Below are 21153 nucleotides of genomic sequence, written 5' to 3'. Positions count from 1 at the left end.
TCTATGAGTGCCTACCCTACAAACAGTGAGGGTAAGATTTATACATTGGTTGCACCTTGACCGGGGACACTTATCACTCCCTTTTCCCTTTGCCCCTTCCTGCCTCCCCCTTCCATATGCCCACATATGAATGAGCAAGTCTTATCACGTCAGTCCAAACCCTGGGTTTGGCACACAGGAGATTTATTGAGCTAGCAAATCTCCTGCATATCCCCAATGCTTCTGAACCCATTGCAACATGGCTGGGCAGAATGCCAGCCCTAAAATTCTGCCACCCTAGGCCAGGGCATTTGTGGCCTTTCCACAAATCCAGGTCTTATATGGACCAAAATTGAAATTACTTTAAACAATAATATTCATAGAAACAGTAAATTTTAAACAATATGCCTTCAGGTATTTTTCAAAATGCATTTGTTCCTTAACAACTACTGTTCGGTTTTGTGCAAATGAATGCCTTAACAAACAGGTAAATGCAGCAGACCATTGGTGTAACAATTCAGCACTGGTGCTCCCCAGCACACAGCTACTCCTACCTAGCCCCGCAATGCTTGCCACTAGGAGAGTGGCTAGGGCGGGGGAATATCTTTACAACTGTAGATGAAGCAAACCCCATGGTCTGAGCCTCAGTGCTGAATACATTCTTTAGCTTTTATTCAACAAACTGGAATTTCAAACAAAGAATAGGCCCTCCGAATCTTTAGGGAATTATTTAAAAGACTGACTTTATTACATCAGAGAAAAGGTTGACTCTAATTTATGATAATGTCTATTTTTGTATAATTTTCAGCATGGCAAATATATTTTTAGTGTTGACAAGAGCAGAAAGTAACAAAAAAATCACATTATTACAATCCTTTGTATCCTATATGGTTTAATGAAGCACCTAGCATTGCACGTAAATGACATTGAAGTTAAAGCTAACAACCTCTACTAGGACTATTGGCATGTATGTATATGAAGCAACACCTACTTAATAATTCTATTTATAGAATATAAAATTTTTCAAAGTATGTTATATTTTATGTAGCAATGTACAAAATTATGTGTAAAAATACTTAAATTGTGTTTCAAAAATACATTTAAATGCACATTGAAATCCTTTCTTGTACACTAACTCCAAGCCCAAAAGACTAGTCTTTCTGATTTTCTCGTCTGAGTTTCTGACTCTGACTTTGTGTGTTTAAGTTCTGAAGTAATAGGCAAAATCCCACAATGCCACTACTATTTCAAGAAAGCTTAATGTGATAAGCTTTATGATGGTTAATTATGAATTTGATGCCTAGATCATGTTCCTGGACAGAGTTTAGGCACCCCACCTTACAGAGATATTTGCCTCAGATGGCTCACCAGGTCCTACCTTTTTACAATACATCCATTTTGTAATTTTTTTACATTAGTTGACATGTATTCTATGCTGTGCATTGGTGGTTCATGTGCACCTTATGGGGCACCTCCATTCAAATTTGTATAATTAATCATCAATGATACATACAGAAAAAAACAGAATGCTTATAACTAATCTCAGATAAATCAAGGCTTCTATGTTTGACTTCTGTATTTTCTTCAGTATTAATGTTGTCTAAAGTTGACTACATAATGGGCATTCACAATCAACATTTTACTTCTACAATATTTATTACAAGTACTAATAAACATAATATTAACTCACCTGTATGATGTTGCTAGGAGATAAAGTATTTTTTAAGTTTTCATTTCCAAGTCCAGAATCATCAGCATCAATAAGATTGTCTGTGGGCACATTTTGATCTGCCTTAATAAAAGTAAAGTCCCCTTCAGATGAATCCAAAGCTACACAAACATTGTATGAGTAGGGAAGAGTCAATGTTCCATTATTAAATCTAGAAAGCATTCCAGGATCAACTTCAGAATACAAATTTGCACTTTGAAACCCAAGAACTGGCGATGGCTTTGAGTCCTTGCACTTTGATATGATCACCAAAATAATAGTTAAAATAAATAGCAAGGATATAAGAGCAAGTGCTATCATTAAGTACATTTGCAAATTAGCCGGTGTATTATCATCCGAAAGCGTGTTACTTAGCTGAGGAACTACCTGTTGAATGTAATCTGCCACAACAAGGCTTAAGGTAGCTGTTGCTGACAGAACAGGGTCTCCATTGTCCTTTACCATAATTAGCGCTTTATGCTTCAAAACATCTTTCTCCTGAAACACACGTGTTGTTTTAATTTCACCTGTTTTTTGACTAATACTGAAAGGAAATGGTTCTGAAATTTGTATGAAATGATAAGAAAGCCAAGAATTATGACCAGAGTCTGCATCTACTGCAACCACTTTAGTTACTAAAGAACCTTGTGGTGAAGCAAAGGGAACAATCTCGAATATCGATGAGTCACCATTTTCCGTGGAGGGATACAAAATTTTGGGTGCATTGTCATTTTGGTCTATTATGCGGATAAACAATATTGCATTGCTACTCAGAGATGGAAATCCATTGTCTTTAGCCTGTACATGCATTGCAAACTCCTTGTGCTGCTCATAGTCAAAAGACCGCTGAGCATAGAGAACTCCTGTCTCTATGTTAATGGAAAAATATGAAGACACTGGAAAGACCTCTGTATCTGTGTTAAAAACTGAATAAACAACTTTAGCATTGTCTCCGGTATCCATATCTGATGCTTGTATCTTGTATATCGAAGCTCCTGGTAAATTGTTCTCAGGCAAATAAGCAACATATGTAGATTTCAAAAACACTGGTGGATTGTCATTAACATCTGATATATGCAGTATAATGGATTTTCTGCTGAACAGTTGCGGTGATCCTTTGTCATTAGCAAGAATTGTGATGTTATACAATTGAACTTTCTCTCTGTCCAAAGCACTTGTAGTAATAATTCTATAGTAACTAGTGGAGGTTGAAACTAATTGAAAAGGAGGTGAACCTAATAGCTGGCACTCAGCTACTCCATTTTCTCCAGAGTCTTTATCGTGGACTTTGATGAGTGCAATAACAGTACCAGGTTCAGAATCTTCAGGAACAGGAGAAGATATTGAAGTAACAGTTATCTCGGGTGCATTGTCATTTTCATCAATAATTTCTATTAATACTTTGGAATGTGAAACAAAGCCTCCTCCATCTGTGGCCTGTACTGACACTTCATAATTTCTTGTCAACTCAAAATCTAGTATTTGTTGTGTTTTAATTTCACCATTTATTTGATTAATGCTAAACATAGGTGTATGAATGCCATTTTCTGATGTTTTGATGAAAGAGTAGGTTATTTGTGCATTTGTACCTTCATCTTTGTCAGTTGCGTTTACATAGAGAACTGTTGAGTTAATTGGAGTATTTTCACTAATGCTGACTTTATACACAGCTTGAGAGAAAACAGGTAAATTATCATTAGCATCAGTAACAATAACCCTGATTATAACAGTACCAGTTTTCACTGGGTATCCACCATCAGAAGCTGTTAAGATTAATTCATGAACCTTTTGTGTCTCACGGTCCAGAGGTTTTTCTAACACAAGTTCTGGAAATCCATTCTGATCAGTGCTAGATCTTTTTCTAAGTGTAAAATGGTTATTATCACTGAGTGAATATGACTGTACAGAATTGGTGCCAATATCGGGATCTTCTGCATTTTGTAATGCCACAAATGTTCCTGTTGCTGTTGATTCACTGATCTTTAAAGTGATGGTGTCATGGAAAAATACTGGAGGATTATCATTTATATCCTGAATTTCAATTGTGACAGTGAAAACATTTAGAGGATTCTCAAGCACTGCATCAAAGGTTAAAAAACAGGTAGTTTCTGTCCTGCATAGAATCTCCCTATCTATCCTGTCTTTAATATATAAATTTCCACTTTCTAAATCTAAGGCAAAATATGTCTCTAAAATATGTGAGACAATGCTAAGTTTTCTAGACTGAAGTGTCTTTATATCTAATTCAAGATCTGTAGCAATATTTGCAATCACAGAGCCTTTTCTCAGTTCTTCAGTAATAGAATAATGGAGCTGCCCAGAGACCAAATGACAAAGCCAAAACAATAAACATGAAAATGTTACTTGCCATCTCATTCCTTGGGACATCTGAAAATTATGTATTTCTTTTGCAGCCATCAGCAGATCCAATGCCTTATTGATGCACAAAATGTGTAATCCAGTGGAAAGTTCAGTTTAAATCCACAGATTTAAGGAAGCACAATTGGTTTGCCTTGTCTAATGTTCCTGAGAATCCAGAAAATGTCTGTCTTTCCTTCTACAGATCTGCAGTGTGAGTTTATTACTAGAATTCCAGATCCACATTTCTTTCTTTCTTGGTCAACAGTGGCGCTCAGAGGTGCTTATGTGGAATTGCAGCAATGTAAAATCTACTCAATATTATCAAGCTTCTAAAATAATTATTTTCAGAAAAATTACATTAATTATGCATTATAAATTAATTTAATACATGATTTATTAATAAATTATTACATTATTAATAATTACATGATTGGAATTATTAGAAAACTATGGGAAGGGAACACACATAGGTGTGCATACAATGATCAGGACATAAATGAACTGAAATACTTAATTAAAGACCCATATCTTGATACAGCCAACATCTCACTTATTTCTAACACTCTTAGGAATATATATATATATATATATATATATATATATATATATATATATATATATATATATATATATATATATATATATGAAAAAGTAATAATGAGGACAACTGGAATAAAATATTTTAACATTTTAAATATTATGCAAATCACTGATGACTCCCCAATATCAACAGTCCCCCAAACAATATCAGGAAAATCTAGGGAGCATTACATTATTATTTATATTTATATTTATTTATTATTACAGCATTACTGGGTAAGTGCAATAAAAAAAAACACAGAATTAAGAAACAAAAAATAAATTTTTCTTATTAGATAGTTACTGCTAATTATGTGTGCATAACAATTTCAACAATCTTGATTACCTGCTAATACATAGGTGGCATATTGGCACACTATTTTGGTAGAAACATAACTTTTAAATCTTTTTGCATATACTGCACACTGGTATAAAATACACAACTGTATTTTCACTGGCAGATGTATCATTGAATATTTTGGGGTTTGCAAAAGCTATATTATATACAGGCAAAATAAACCTTTTTTTGTTCATAGGAAACATTTATTGTGACATGCAACCATGCTTTTACCACTACGAGTGCAATTTAATCTTGAAATAAAAGGTATGTTGTTTTTACTTTGACTAGTTCTCCATAAATAGGCTCTGTGATCCACAAGTGTGTCAACATTTCACAAACAGTGATCTCAGAATGGTTAGAAACACAATGGATGGGTTTAGTTTACTTGGCTGCCTAATAAATAATATTCATTGTTCTACTGAAAAGGTTTACAGTCTTGTATATTTCCAGTTATGCATATACAGGTATGGGACCTGTTATCCAGCATGTTCTGGACCTGGGATTTTCCAGATAATGGATCTTTCCATAGTTTGCATCACCATACTTTAAGCAGGGCCTGAACTAGGGGTAGGCAGAGTAGGCACGTGCCTTGGGCGCAAAGCTGGGGGGGGGCACCAGGCACGCACCTTATCTGCCTCTCCTACCCCCTTGTCCGGTCTTCGATTGCCGCTCTGCCCGGCTTGTGCCATCCTCCTTTTTGTGGCAAATTTTTTTTTTCCAAGCGAGGGGTTTTGCAGATGCGCACGCAGTTTCTCGTGCACGCGTTCTTTTGCGCGTGTGCGTGTTTTTACGCGCATGCGCGTGCAATTGTTGGGCACTTAGACTCGCCATGTAAAGGAGAAACACGGGTTGTGAGAGATTAAAACGGAGCTCACCCTTCCTTGTGGAGACTCGCCAGGCTGTCTGGGGCACCTGTCTGCGTTCGCCAACACTGACTTGAAGTATACCAAAAAATCATTTAAACATTAAATAAACCAAATAAGACCCTCCAGTGTGGATTAATTATACAGTATCTTAAAATCAAGTACAATGTTCTATATTATTATTACAGAGAAAAAGGAAATAATGTAAATTATTTGATTAAATTGGAGTCTATGGGAGGTGACCTTCTTGTAATTCTGAGCTTTTTGGATAACAGGTTTCTGGATGATGGATCCCATACTTGTATAATGTTACTATAACATTAGTGTTTAGATTCACTGAGTAACACAGAGGTATATTTACTTTATCTAAGCATATAATTAGAATTATTATTCAAATACGATGTCTCTACAAAAACCTGTTAAGCACAACCATATAAGAGTTCTGTAAGAAGTGTCCCAGAAGTATCTGTCATAGCTAACAATTCCACTATCACCCTGTCTCCCCAGACCAGGTGACTTGGAGTTATCCTAGATTCTGCCCTGTCCTTCACTCCTCATATCCAGTCACTTATTAAATCATGTCACTTGACTTCCCCTAAGGAACATACAGTATCCAAAATACGATCATTTATCACCCCAGATGCTGCCAGAATTCTTATTCACTCTCTCATCATATCACGTATAGACTACTTTAGCTCTCTTTTAAGTGGCCTTGCCCTCCAGAGACTATCACCTCTCCAGTCCATAATGAACAGTGCTGCAGGTCTTATAAACCTCAGCCATGCCAATCCCTACACTGGCTTCCACTACCTCTCAGAATAAAATTCAAATGAATGACCCTGACATTCAAAGCATGTCATAACTCTGCCCCACCCTACATCTCTGAACTCATCTCTATATACTCACCCAACTGCTTACTATGCTCCTCTACTGACCTGCTTCTCAACTCTTCTCTCATTACTTCCTCACATGCTCGAATTCATGACTTTGCAAGGGCTGCACCCCTCCTATGGAATTCTCTCCCATGGTCAGTCTGACTTTCTCTCAACCTTTCTGCCTTCAAAAGATCTCTTAAGATGCACTGTTTATGAGAAGCCTACCCTCACTCTGATTAACTACCAAATGCAATACCACATACAGTACTACATCTCTCACCCACTTTATTCTGATCTTGCTCACTCTCACACCTTGTGTCTAATTCCCTTCCTTTTAGATTGTAAGCTCTTTTTGCACAGGGCCTTCCTTACCTTTTGTACTGGTATTGGTTGTGATGTATGTAACTCCAAATGTTTTATGTATGTAATTCATGTGTCTTAGTTGTATAAACACATTTACTGTACAGCTCTGTGAAATATGTTAGCGCTTTATAAATACATGTTAATAATAATAATAATAATAATAATAAGAGTACAGTTGTGTACAATAATAACAACAGGGAATAACAGTTCTTAAGCTCTACAGCAATACTGTAATGAAACACTCACAGGCCCAGGTGCAAAGTTTGCAACTAGGCCCCAACTCTGCAGGAACTTCTTTGGGTTTTCCATTTATAATATATATGCCCCTATATCTACATTACAATCAAAACCACGGCAAAGGACTAGATTCTGTTAACTTATACTTGCTAGAAATAAGATGAAACTTACCTGTATAGCATTGCTAGGAGATAAAGTATCTTTTAAGTTTCCAATTCCTGAATCATCAGCATCGATAAGATTGTCTATGGGCACATTTTGATCTGGCTTAATAAAAGTAAAGTCCCCTTCAGATGAATCTAAAGCTACACAAACATTGTAAGAGTAGGGTAGCGGCAGAGTTCCAGTATTAAACTTGGAAAGTATTCTTGGATCAACTTGAGAGTACAAATTAGTACTGAAAGGCCCAAAGTCTGAGGAAGGTTCTGACTCTTTGCATTTTGATAAAATCACCAACACAACAGTTAAAATAAATAGCAAGGAAATTAAAGCAACTGCAATTATCAAGTACATTTGCAGATAAGACTGAGAATCTTCCTTATTCAACTGATTTCTGCTTTTAGGAACCACTTGCTGAAAATGATCTGCAACAACAAGGCTTAATGTTACTGTTGCTGAGAGAGACGGTTCTCCATTATCCTTTACTAGAACCACTACCTTGTACTTCAAACTATCTTTCTCCTGAAACATGCGTAATGTCCGGATTTCACCATTGTGCTGACTAATGGTGAAGGGTAGAGGTTCTGACACTTGTATGAAATGATAGGAAAGCCAAGAGTTATGTCCAAAGTCTGAATCAACTGCAACCACTTTTGTAATCAAGGAACCTTGCTCAGAGGCCAAAGGGACCATATCAAAGAAGGAAGAGCCAACCTCTGAAGATGGATATAAAATTTTGGGTGCATTATCATTTTGATCTGTTATATGAATGAACAATGTTGCATTGCTACTCAGAGGTGGGAATCCATTGTCTTTAGCCATTATTTCCATTTGAAATTCTTTGTGTTGCTCATAATCAAATGATCGCTGAGCATAGAGAACACCCGTCTCTATATTTATTGAAAAATATGATGAAACTGGAAAATCCTCTGTATTTGTGCTGGAAATTGAATATATGACTTTAGCATTGTCTCCAACATCAAGGTCTGATGCAAATATGCAGTATATTGAAGCTCCTGGCAAATTGTTCTCAGCCAAATAAGCATCAAATTTGGATTTCATGAATGCTGGTGCATTGTCATTAACATCAGAAACATCGAATCTGATACATTTTCTAGTGGAAAGTTGAGGAGATCCCCGGTCTGTAGCAACAATAGTGATATTATATGATGATATTTTCTCTCTGTCCAGGGCATTTGCAGTAATAATTCTGTAGTATCTACTGGAGGATGAAAGTAATTGAAAAGGTTCTTTGCCCATTATCTGACAGTCAACTTCTCCATTTTCTCTAGAGTCCTGATCATTAACTTCAACCAGAGCTACAACAGTGCCAGGTGCAGAGTCCTCAGGAACAGGAGTAGTTATTGAGGTAATAGATATTTCAGGTGAATTGTCATTTTCATCTATTATTTCTATTAATGCTTTGGAATGAGCCACAAAGCCTCCTCCATCTTTGGCTTGTATGGATATTTCATAATTTCTTGTTGCCTCAAAATTGAAAAGCTTTTCAGTTTTAATCTCACCGTTTTTAGGATTTATGCTAAACATTTCAGTATCAAAGCTGTTTTCTGATATTTCGCCAATGGAATATGTGATCTGAGCATTTAGACCTTCATCTTTGTCAGCTGCATTTACACAGAGCACTGTTGTATTAACTGGAGTATTTTCACTGATGCTTACTGTATATACTTCTTCAGTGAATACAGGTGCATTATCATTGGCATCGGTTACAGCAACCCTAATTAAAGCAGTGCCAGTTCTTGCTGGGTCCCCTCCATCAGAGGCTGTTAAAATTAATTCATGAATGATCTGAGTCTCACGATCTAGAGGTTTCTCTAATATAAGGACTGGAGATTTACTCTTGTCTTTGTTGGTCTTTTGTCTCAGTGTAAAATACTGATTGTCACTGAGCTTGTACGTTTGTACAGAATTATTGCCTGTATCTGGGTCCTCTGCTTTCTGCAATGATAATTGTATTCCTGGTAAAGTCGATTCAACAACTTCTAAATTAATAATATCAGGAAAAAACCTTGGAGGATTATCATTTATATCTTCAATTGCAATTGTGACTGAGAAAACATTTAGAGGATTTGCAGTCACTGCATCAAAACTTAGGGCACAGGTAGCTTCTGCCCTACACAGGGTCTCTCTGTCTATTCTGTCTTTCACATACAAATTTCCAGTTTTTATATCTACATAAAAATATTTCTCAGCAACACGAGAAACAATGCGAAATCTTCTGGCTGAGAGATCTTTAATATCTAATTCAAGATCATTTGCAAGGTTGGTTAAAACAGAATCTTTTCTCAGTTCTTCAGCAATAGAATAATGCAGCTGCCCAGAGACTGAATGACAAAGCCATGAGAATAAAAATGAAAATAGTACTTGCCATTTGATTCCCTTGTATGTTTGTGCTTTCTGGATTTTCATCTCAGCCACTTTCAGCACAAGAAAGCTTCCAAAAAGCCTGTTTATCCAGATACTGTATAGTCCAGCTCAGAAAGAAAATGTCTGTCTTCTTTTTTTTACAGATCTGCATAGTGAGCAAGTGCAAGGAATGTTGCTGGATTTCCAGTTCCATATTCTTCTCCTTATTGGTAAACAGCGGCGCTCTGAGGCGCAAAAGGGGAACTGCAGCACTAAAGAATTATGTCAGTGTGGCTTGTTTTTAAAAATCTTTTTAACATTGTATTTTGCTCTGTCTATATTTAATGTGTTTAAACCTCATTTCTAAATCCAGATAATTTCTCAATAAATCCAACATACTGTGCAAAAGGTGCTCTTTTCTTCTGTGAACAGATGCCACAATACATACCACATTATTCAGAAAGTTATTTCTGCATCCACATTTCTTTTTTTGACTTAATGCATCGGTTAGGAATTTTAATTATGAAAGTTTACTATTTTATTGCATAAGAGACTACCATTTTTATAATACAATCTTTTTAGAGCCAATCACCCACACCATCCCAAGTAGTATTTTCATACCAACAACACAACTAAACAAGCAACAGATTATGAAAGAATGAGATTTTCATTTCACTGTCTGAAAATTCAGTATAACTTTTTGTTATTTCTAGAATTTTACAATCACAAAAAAATAAAGATCTACCAATTGCCAAGATTTGCAGATACCAATCACAAGATTTTCTGTATCAGAGTAACTCTTTTTAACAATTGTGACATCAGTTCTCAAGAACTTGAATTTCAAAAAAGAATATAAAGATGAAGTAACGTCCTAAAAGAGTCTTAACTGTAGTATATCAAGTGTCATAACTAGCAACAGGATGTACACCCAAGCTCCCCTCTTCCGAACCTGCACCCCACAGCCATGTGAATGTGGTCAGTGAAAAAATCCCTCCGGCCAATCATAATATGGTTATCATGGCTCCAGCAGGCCTCAAGAGGGTGCAGGCCTGGGTACTCCCTGCACTATTGACTATATGCAATAGGCCATGCTTTTTTATTGTCTTTGTGTGAGAAGCTGTTGGCAGACAGAGGGTGGGTCAAAAGAAAGGCTTCAGTAAAGTCTTTAATTGCACCCTAACAGGCCAGCAATATTGCATCAATTATAATGCTGCAAAGATTTTCTTATTTACATGGAAGAGTCAATGACCCAGAGCAGTACACAGCTTCAGTACTCCCACTTTACATACGTTAATAAGCTAATAATTATAACCTAATGGTAATATTATGACATCACTGTAAATGTAACCTACTGAACAAAACTAAAATTACTTTAAACAATGATATTTAGAGAATAAATCATTCCTTGTTGCTAAAGTGATCTTTGCAAACTTTTAAAAGAAAGGAAATGCTCACCACATGCAGAACTATTGTCCAAACTGTAAGTGTTAATTTCATCATCAGAAACCTACATTTATTTAAAACAAATATTAGTATTGGATACACCTACTGTAGGTTAAAATAAGCATTTATAGTATGTTTATAGCTAGAGCTACTGTGTTGAAAGAAACACCTGAAATCTTCTGCAATTTTTTTTCATGCTACTCTTTACATGACTATCCTTACTACATCAGAGAAAACCAGAGAAAAAGTTTACTCAAATTCATAACATATTTATCATTTTCAATTTGATAATAAAAACAAATGAAATGAGTGCAGTTCTTTTTATACTATAACATAACACATATGATAGACATACTTTATTGCAGAACTATTGCTCTTATGTTAAAGTCTTACTAAATAATGGGTGCCAGTATCATTGGGCTGAGTCATGTTTGTTACTTTGTGTTTAATTTTTCGGGTCAGGCATGGGTCAGAATACCTTGATGTCACTACCTATATTACAGAAAGGCTTAATGTGATAAGGTTTACCATGGACAATCATGTATTCTATTCCTAGATCATCTTTTTAAATGTAATTAAGGTGCCCCAGTTACAAATGGATTGAACCATATTGTCTTGTCTCCTTAGGTCCTACCTTGTCACACTAAATATATATTTTCATACATTTAGTAGGTGAAATTAAGGTTATGACATGTACATATCTATTTAAATGTTTATTGGTAAAAATCAATTCAAAATGCAGAATACCTTGAAGTGCTTACTGATCTCAAATCAATAAAAGCATCTGTGTTTGACACTTTTTCTTCAGTGATAATGACAATTGTCAGAAATTGAATACATCATGTGCATTATGTAGTCATGAACATTTTACTTCTATACTACTTATTGTTCTATACTACTTAGGGCTCATGAATAAAATATAAACTCACCTGTATGCTATTGCTAGGAGTCAACGTATCTTTTATGTTTTCATTTCCAAATCCTGAATCATCAGCATCAATAAGATTGTCTGTGGGCACATTTTGATCTGCCTTAATGAAAGTAAAATCACCCTCAGATGAATCCACAGCTACGCAAACATTGTAGGAGTAGGGAAGAGGCAAAGTTCCAGTATTAAAATTGGAAAGCACTCCAGGATCAACTTGAGAGTAAAAATGAGTACCTATAGGCCCAAAGTTTGGCAAAGGCTCTGATTCTTTACATTTCGATATAATCACCAACACAACAGTTGAAATAAATAGCAAGGATATCAGAGCAACTCCAATTACCAAGTACATTTGAAGATTAGATTGAGCATCTTTTTCACTAAAATGATTCCTTTTGTTTGGGACCACTTGCTGAAAATAATCTGCAACTACAAAGTGCACTGTTACTGTTGCTGAGTGAGCTGGATCTCCATTATCTTTTACCATAACTACCGCCTTATACCTCATAGCATCTTTTTCCTGAAAGACACGTGATGTTCGAATTTCTCCTGAGTGATGAGCAATGCTGAATGGCAATGGTTCTGGCGTTTGTATAAAATGATAAGAAAGCCAAGAATTATGTCCAGAGTCTGCATCCACAGCCACCACTTTTGTAATCAAAGAACCTTGCTCAGAAGCAAAAGGGACCATTTCAAACCATGATGAACCACCGCTTTCTGTTGATGGATACAAAATGTTTGGTGTGTTATCATTTCTATCTATTATGTGGATTAATAATGTTGAATTGCTAGTCATGGATGGGAATCCATTGTCTTTAGCCATTATTTCCATTTGAAACTCTTTATGAACTTCATAATCAAATGATTGTTGGGCATAGAGAACTCCAGTTTCTATGTTTATGGAAAAATAAGGGGACATTGCATTTGTCTCTGAAATGGAATAGGTAATTTTAGCATTAGAACCTGTATCTCTATCAAATGCATGTATCTTGTATATTGAAGCTCCTGGTAAATTGTTCTCAGGTAAATAGGCAATGTAAGGTGACTCCATAAACACTGGTGGATTGTCATTAACATCGGATATATCCAACGTGACACATTTTTTGCTAGATAGTTGAGGAAACCCCCTGTCTACAGCTAGAATTGTGATATTGTACCATGATACTTTCTCTCTGTCCAAGAAACTTGTAGTGGTAATTCTGTAGTATCTACTGGAGGATGAAACTAATTGAAAAGGTGCTGTGCCCAATATCTGACAGTCAACTTCTCCATTTTGCCCAGAGTCCTGATCATGAACCTCAATCAGTGCTATCACAGTGCCAGGAGCTGAATCCTCAGGAACAGGAGTAGATAGTGAAGCAATAGATATCTCAGGTGCATTGTCATTTTCATCTGTAATTTCTATTAATACCTTGCTGTGAGTCACAAAGCCACCTCCGTCCTTTGCTTGCACTGACAATTCGTAATTTCTTGTCCCCTCAAAATTGAATTGCTTTTCAGTTTTAATTTCTCCAGTTGTAGGATTAATACTAAACATGCCTTTGTTGAGGCTGCTTTCTGATGTTTTGCTAAAGGAATATGTGATTTGTGCATTAATACCGTCATCTTTATCAGTTGCATTCACACAAAGCACTATTGAGCCAACTGGGGTATTTTCACTTATTCTCACTGTATACAAAACTTCAGTAAAAACCGGCAAATTATCATTGGCATCAGTAACAATGATCCGGATTAAAGCAGTGCCAGTTCTCACTGGGTTCCCTCCATCGGAGGCTGTTAAGATTAATTCATGAGTGGTCTGTGCTTCACGATCTAGAGGTTTCTCTAACAAAAGCTCTGGAAATGTGGTTTTATCATTGTTGGTCTTTTGTGTCAATGTAAAATACTGATTGTTACTGAGCTGGTATGTTGCTATAGTATTCATTCCAATATCTGGATCATCAGCATTTTGTAACACTAAATGTGTTCCTGGAGAAGTAGATTCACTAATTTCTAAATTAATTATATCAGTGAAGAATTTTGGAGGATTATCATTTATATCCTGTATTTCAACTATTACTGGAAAAACATTAAGAGGCTTTTCAACCATTGCATCAAAGGTTAGGGCACAGGTAGCTGCTGCCCCACACAGGGTCTCTCTGTCTATCCTGTCTTTCACATAAACATTTCCATTATTTAGATCTACAGAAAAATATTTCTCAGAAACACGGGAAACAATTCGAAGCTTTCGGGGTGAGAGATCTTTAACCTCTAATTCAAGATCTTTTGCAAGATTTGCTATAACAGAGTCTCTTCTCAATTCTTCAACAATAGAATAATGAAGCTGCCCAGAGACTGAATGATAAAGCCATGAGAATAGGAATAAAAATGGTACTTGCCATCGGATTCCTTTGTAAGTCTGTGCTTGCTGGATTTTCATCTTAGATATTTTCAGAATAAAAAAATCTTCCCAAAGTTAATCCTTTTTAAATGCAAATAATTTGTAATCCAGGCAACAATACAGATTGTAAATTCTGTAGGTAAGCAGAGAGATGGATGATGTCTTCTGTTCAAGAGAGAATCCAGAAAAATATCTGCTTTACTGCAGTGTGTGTGTGAGAGTAGTTTCTTCTTTTCCAATTTCTTCTCCATATTAGTAAACAGCGGCGCTCTGAGGCATAAATGTGGAACTGCAGCACTGAGAAAACCTTTTTTTTGTTTAACATATATATACACGATTCTTTGCTTGTATTTGTTTTCTATATGCATATTTTTGGTTTCTTTTTCAATTAATGTAGATTGCTATATTTATATATTAACCCTGTTTAATGGCGGGTATTTAATTTTAATGTTCATTAAATTAACTGGAATGTTTGGGACCTGGGGTTTTCTGGATAAAGAGAATTTACTTAGTATGGAACTTTGTGCATTAAGACCAATATAAAAGCATTTAAAAATGTAAGTAGGCTGGTTTTGAAATCCGTATGGATGTATTTTAATTTAGTTAATATTAAGTACAAAGTAAAGTTTTATTACAGAGAAAAAGCATATAAGCCAACAATTTAGTATATACTTTCTCCAATGAGTATCCGCACTCCAAGGCTGCTATTGATGGCGGGGTGATTATATGTACGTATCAATTACCAATGGACCAGCACTCCCTTTTCTTAAAACATAATATTCTTCATTGTTGTCTTGGTATCAAACCGACATTTCGGTCCACCGTAGGACCTTTTTCAAGGATGAGGATATATATATACTGTATATATATGAAGAAGAGACATTTAGATAAATTAAGAGGTTAAACAGGCCAGATGACTAGTGATAAGCGAACCTGTTCCATTTCACATCAATGGATAATTTGTGAAATGCAGATAGGTCAGCAGGTGTTTTTTCCTGGGGGATTTTTCAGCACAAAATACATTGGAGTCAATGGGTGTTTTTTTTTCGCTGTGACTTTTCTTCACAAAGTACATTGGAGTCAACAGGTGTGTTTTTGTTCAAAATACATTGGTGTCAATAGGTGTTTTGTCACCGCATTTTTTTTGCAGAAATTTTTTGCCACAGCTTTGTGGAAATATATGGTGATGGCTTAATGTGGAATTTTGCCATAAATTCAAGACTTACAATAAAAGTCATCACTACATTTTGCATTAAATGCAAAATAGATAATTGCCTTAGAAGCAATGATGTAGATGTGTGATGGACAGCTAACTGGTCTATGGTCATATAGAATTAACTATTTCTTTAATTTTTGATGTTTTCTGGCTAACATCCAGGGCTAACAGGTGGTTTTCATATCCATATTCATATAAATTACAGGCTCCCCCACTAGGCTTGGGCACTTTTCCATCAGCTAAAAGATGTCACCAGAGGATATGCATCTCATGCCGTGAGGCCTATTCTCCACTGGTGTTGATCAGCCAGTGGAGTAGAGCCTGAAACTGACATTGCATTGATGTCATTTGCATTGATGGATTTCAGCATGAAAATTCTGCTATCTAATTGGAGGGGCGGAAATAATACAAATGTAATGCTGATGGGCTGTGTTTGGAACACTTTATGCATTACAAGTCTCGCAAGTCTTTTTTACAGTTACTTATACAACATAGTGAACTTTGTGGTCAAGAGAAGAAAAAAAGAAGCGATTCTACAGCCATACAAAATAGGAACATATAAGGACACCATAAGTCTTCCAAAAGGGTTAAGAATAAAATAAAAGATGTTCTCTCTTGATAAGGGTTACTTGTAGATGCCCCTTAAACAGAAATTAGAATTTAAAGTGGTGATTAAGACACATAAAGTTCACACTGTTTTCTAAACGTTTAAAATGATGATAAATAATTAAGAAAGGAATATGCTGAGAATGCCATATTATTGGTCTGGTGAACAGTGCCTGAGCCAACAAGACCTACAAATGCAGCGCACTTTTTTGGGATGAGGAGAGACGAGACATATGTGGAGAAATCACACAAAAATGCACTTGGTGCTCTCCATTCAAAAATCACTTGAAGTTTGCAAACACACATATTAAGCAGCAATTAATTGCAGAAGGGTTCACATTGTCAGCTCTAATCAGTTGTGCCTAAATCAGGCCTATGCATATTATATTATATTATTATATTCGCATAATCAAATGATTCCAACAGAAATATGCATGTTTTTTCCATGCAACTACTTCCCATCAAATCCAGAATTTAACACAATACATTTAACAAAGGAGTATGTTCTAAGTCCACTTGTGAGAACTGTATTACATTACAATGAAACAAGCATACTTTTTGTAAGTCATATGAATCATGTGGGTTCTTGTGAAACTACTGTAAGAAACTATACTCTATCATAACATAACATCTTCTTAAAGAAAATACTTTAGGCAAATCTTTTACATATAATTTATGTTCTAAACAAATACTTGAGTATTAGGCAAAGCATTAGGTTGTCCTACTTTCAGGTAACTAGATTTCATTTCATATATTTCTTGTTATTATCATATTATATCAAAATGACTTACCTGTATGGTATTGCTGGGAGACAAAGTATCTTTTAAAGTTTCATTTCCAAGGCCTGAATCATCAGCATCAATAAGATTTTCTATAGGAACATTCTGACTTGGCTTCCTAAAAGTAAAGTCATTTTCAGTTGACTCCAAAGCTACACAGACATTGTAGGAGTAGGGAAGAGGCAAAGTCCCATTATTAAAGTTGGAAATCATCCTGGGATCAACTTGAGAATATAGATGCCCAAAGTCTGGTGAAGGTTTTGCAATTTTACATTTTGATATGATGGCCAAGGTAACAGTTATAATAAAGAGCAATGAAATGAGTGCAAGTGCAATAACTAAATACACTGGTAAATTAGAAGGATGATCTTCACTGCTGGACTGATTTTTGAGTTTGGGGACCACCTGCTGAAAATGATCTGCCACAATAAGGCTTATTGTTACTGTTGCTGATAGAGATGGGACTCCATTATCTTTTGCCACAACCACCACCTTATGCTTCAACACATCTTTTTCCTGAAATACACGGGATGTCCTGATTTCTCCAGTGTGCTGACTAATGGTAAAGGGGGGTGATTCTGACATTTGCATGAAATGATAAGAAAGCCAGGAATTGTGTCCAGAGTCTGCATCCACAGCCACCACTTTTGTGATTAAAGAACCTTGCTCAGAGGAAAAAGGGACCATTTCAAACAAAACCGAGCCACTATTTCCCATTGATGGATATAAAATTATTGGTGCATTATCATTCTGATCTATTATATGGATAATTAATGTTGTGTTACTACTCAGAGAAGGGAATCCATTGTCTTTAGCTGTTATTTGTATCTGAAATTCCTTGAGCTGCTCATAATCAAAAGATCGTTGCGCATATAAAACTCCCGTCTCAATGTTAATTGAAAAGTAAGAGGAGACAGGAAAATCCTCATTATCCATGCTAGAAATGGAATAAATAACTTTTGCATTATCTCCCGTATCAAGATCTGACGCTTCCATTCTGTATATTGAAGCTCCAGGTAAATTGTTCTCAGGCAAATAAGCGGCATAATTAGATTTCATAAATACTGGTGGGTTGTCATTAACATCGGATATATCCAGTCTGATGAACTTCCTACTGGAGAGTTGAGGAGACCCTTTATCTGTTGCCACAATGGTGATGTTATACCAGGATATCTTCTCTCTGTCCAGTGAACTTGTAGTGACAATTCTATAAAACCTTCCAGTTGATGCATCTAATTGAAAAGGCACCACACCCACTATGTGACAGTCAACTTCTCCATTTTCTTCTGAGTCTTGATCATGAACCTCAATCAGTGCTATCACAGTGCCAGGAGCTGAATCCTCAGGAACAGGAGAAGACAATGAGGCAATGGCCATCTCAGGTGCATTGTCATTTTCATCCGTCACTCCTATTAAAACTTTGGAGTGGGCAATATAGCCACCCCCATCTTTGGCTTGTACAGTCATCTCAAAATGCCTTGTCACCTCAAAATTCAAATTTTCTTTAGTTTTAATCTCACCATTTGTAGGATTAATGCTGAACATATTATTATGAAAGCTGTTTGCTGATGTTTTACTGAAGGAATATATGATCTGTGCATTTATACCTTCATCTTTGTCAGTTGCATTTACATTTAGAACTGTAGTATTAATTGGGCTATTTTCACTAATGCTTGCTTTATACACAGCTTGGGTAAATACAGGCACATTATCATTGGCATCAGTAACTGTTATTTTAATTAAAGCAGTACCAGTTCTTACAGGGTTCCCTCCATCAAATGCTATTAGGGTTAACTCATGAGTATTTTGCATCTCACGATCTAGAGGATTCTCTAATACCAGCTCAGGAAAATTATTCTCAGATTTTTGATCCAGTGTAAAATACTTATTGTCACTTAATCGATATGTTTGTATTGTGTTAATACCAGTATCAGGATCCTCTGCATTTTGTAATTCCAAATGGGTTCCTACTGCAGTAGCTTCACTAATTTCTAAATGAATAATATCAGGAAAGAACTGTGGAGGATTATCATTAATATCCTGAATTTCAATTTTGACAGAGAAAACATTTAGAGGATTTGCTACCATTGCATCAAAGGTTAGGGCACAGGTAGCTGCTGTCCTACACAGAGCCTCTCTGTCTATCCTTTCTTTAACATATAAATTTCCATTACCTAGATCTACAGAAAAATATTTCTCTGAAACACGGGAAACAATGCGAAATCTTCGGGAGGAGAGCTCATTAATATCTAATCCAAGATCTTTTGCAATATTTGCTATAATCGAATCTTTTCTCAATTCTTCAGAAATAGAATAATGAAGCTGACCAGAAGCTGAATGACAAAGCCATGAGAACAAGAATGAAAATATTACTTGCCATTTGATTCCCTTGTAAGTCTGTGCTTTCTGGATTTGCATCTCAGCCATTTTCAGTGAATCAAATCCTCTGGAAGAAATTCCTTTTTCAGGTACAATGATTCAGTTGCAGTCCAAAATTTGGTTTGAAATAATTTCCTTAAGGTAGTGAAGATATTTATATTGTCTTCTGTGAATGGGAGACTCTAGAAAATGTCTGTCTTCCTCCTGCAGATCTGCAGCGTCCGTGAGTAGTATGGATAATTCTGGTTTTTTACTTCTGTATTCTTCTCCTTCATGGTAAACAGCGGCGCTCTGAGGCATAAATGTGGTACTGCAGCACTGGATATATCTTTTTAGCAATGCTAGCTTCTAAAGCTTTATCTCAACCAAAATAACTGTACTTTGCATACTTATGTAAGTAATGTAATGCATACATATGTATTCAATGTAAGCAATTCCCTTTAAAGACACATATGTGATCTTGTTTCCCATTCCTGCAGCAAAATGCATCAGGTGCGAACTGAAGAATTTGTTTAATACCATAGATGCCCGACATGGTTTGCTTAACTCTAAACAATAAAAGTACAAATGCATACACATAATATTATTATAATATATCTGGTTACAAATAGTTTATTTTCAGATAACTTGTTTAATATATATTTAGGGGGAATGTATATATTTATATATACACATACACACACACACACACATGAACATGAAGGAGCACTATGTATGATACACTAATAAAATAAATAGAGATGGAATAGTGGGTATTATAAAATTACCTTCTGCTGTCAGTCACAACACAGGAAAACGGGAGGGAAAATTTAGGGTCCCCCATAGCCTTTTACATGTGAAATGGAAAAAATAGACCTGCTTTTTGAGTGTTTCCTGAAAAAAGGCGTTCTGCATTTCCTGACAACTTTCACGTGATTCACATCAAGTCAGTAGGGGATATTTTGAGACTCCACCCACCAGTAGAAAAATTTAGCAAATCTTATAGTTTGTACCAGTGACCACCAGCGGGGCATTACAAGACAGCTACCCAGGTCTGGTGCAAGCAGAAACCTATGGCAATAAACCCCACCTTGCACTTACACTGCTCAGACTCAATGTCACTGTCGGCACCGAACACCAGAACAAATGCCAAGCACCCTGGTCTCAGCTCGTGCTTCACCTGTAGTGTGACCGCCTTTGGCCTCGGGAGGAGCCCTCAGCTACTTGGATGCCACCAGGACTTAAGCGAGAGGTGCAAGGCTAGAGGTTCTGGATAGGCAGAGGGGCACGACTGTTAGCGAGAGTCATTAGGCCGAAGGTACAAGACGTTAGGCAATAGAGTAGTCAGATCAGGCCGGTCGGGGCAAGCAGAGAGTAAACGTAGTCAGGCAGGCAAGGGTCAAACCAGGAAGTCAATCAGAAGGGTTAAGCAGAAGAGGTAGTCGGTATTCAGGCAAGGGATCAGAATCCAGAGGTCAGAATAGTCAAAAGCCAGGCATGGGGTCACAACAGGAATCAAACAGGTTCAAAACAGAATAGCAAAAGCTCAGATAGCACCGGGAACAAACTCCTATCACAGGCAAGGTCCAGTAATCAAAACAGGCTATTTATACTT

At 36.3% G+C, this 21153-nt stretch overlaps 1 protein-coding gene across 7 annotated transcripts in view; it reads right to left on the bottom strand.

The window, feature by feature from the left end:
* LOC108710881 (protocadherin gamma-B5) overlaps positions 1 to 21153 on the bottom strand; it is a 234383-nt gene that overhangs the window by 178432 nt on the left and 34798 nt on the right. Inside the window, exon 1 of one of the 7 annotated variants that reach the window (XM_041586122.1) lies at positions 17193 to 19730. The exons of 5 other annotated variants lie outside the window; for them this stretch is intronic. In XM_041586122.1, the coding sequence (XP_041442056.1) occupies positions 17193 to 19607 (2415 nt within the window). In that variant the 5' untranslated portion in view covers positions 19608 to 19730. Of the gene's footprint in view, positions 1 to 7476; positions 9975 to 17192; positions 19731 to 21153 lie in introns of those variants that run through there. One more of the 7 variants, XM_041586116.1, reaches the window with a different exon arrangement.

This window comes from Xenopus laevis, chromosome 3L (assembly GCF_017654675.1).
Source record: "Xenopus laevis strain J_2021 chromosome 3L, Xenopus_laevis_v10.1, whole genome shotgun sequence".
Taxonomy (NCBI): Eukaryota; Metazoa; Chordata; class Amphibia; order Anura; family Pipidae; genus Xenopus; species Xenopus laevis.
This window is presented reverse-complemented; position numbering and strand designations above follow the sequence as displayed.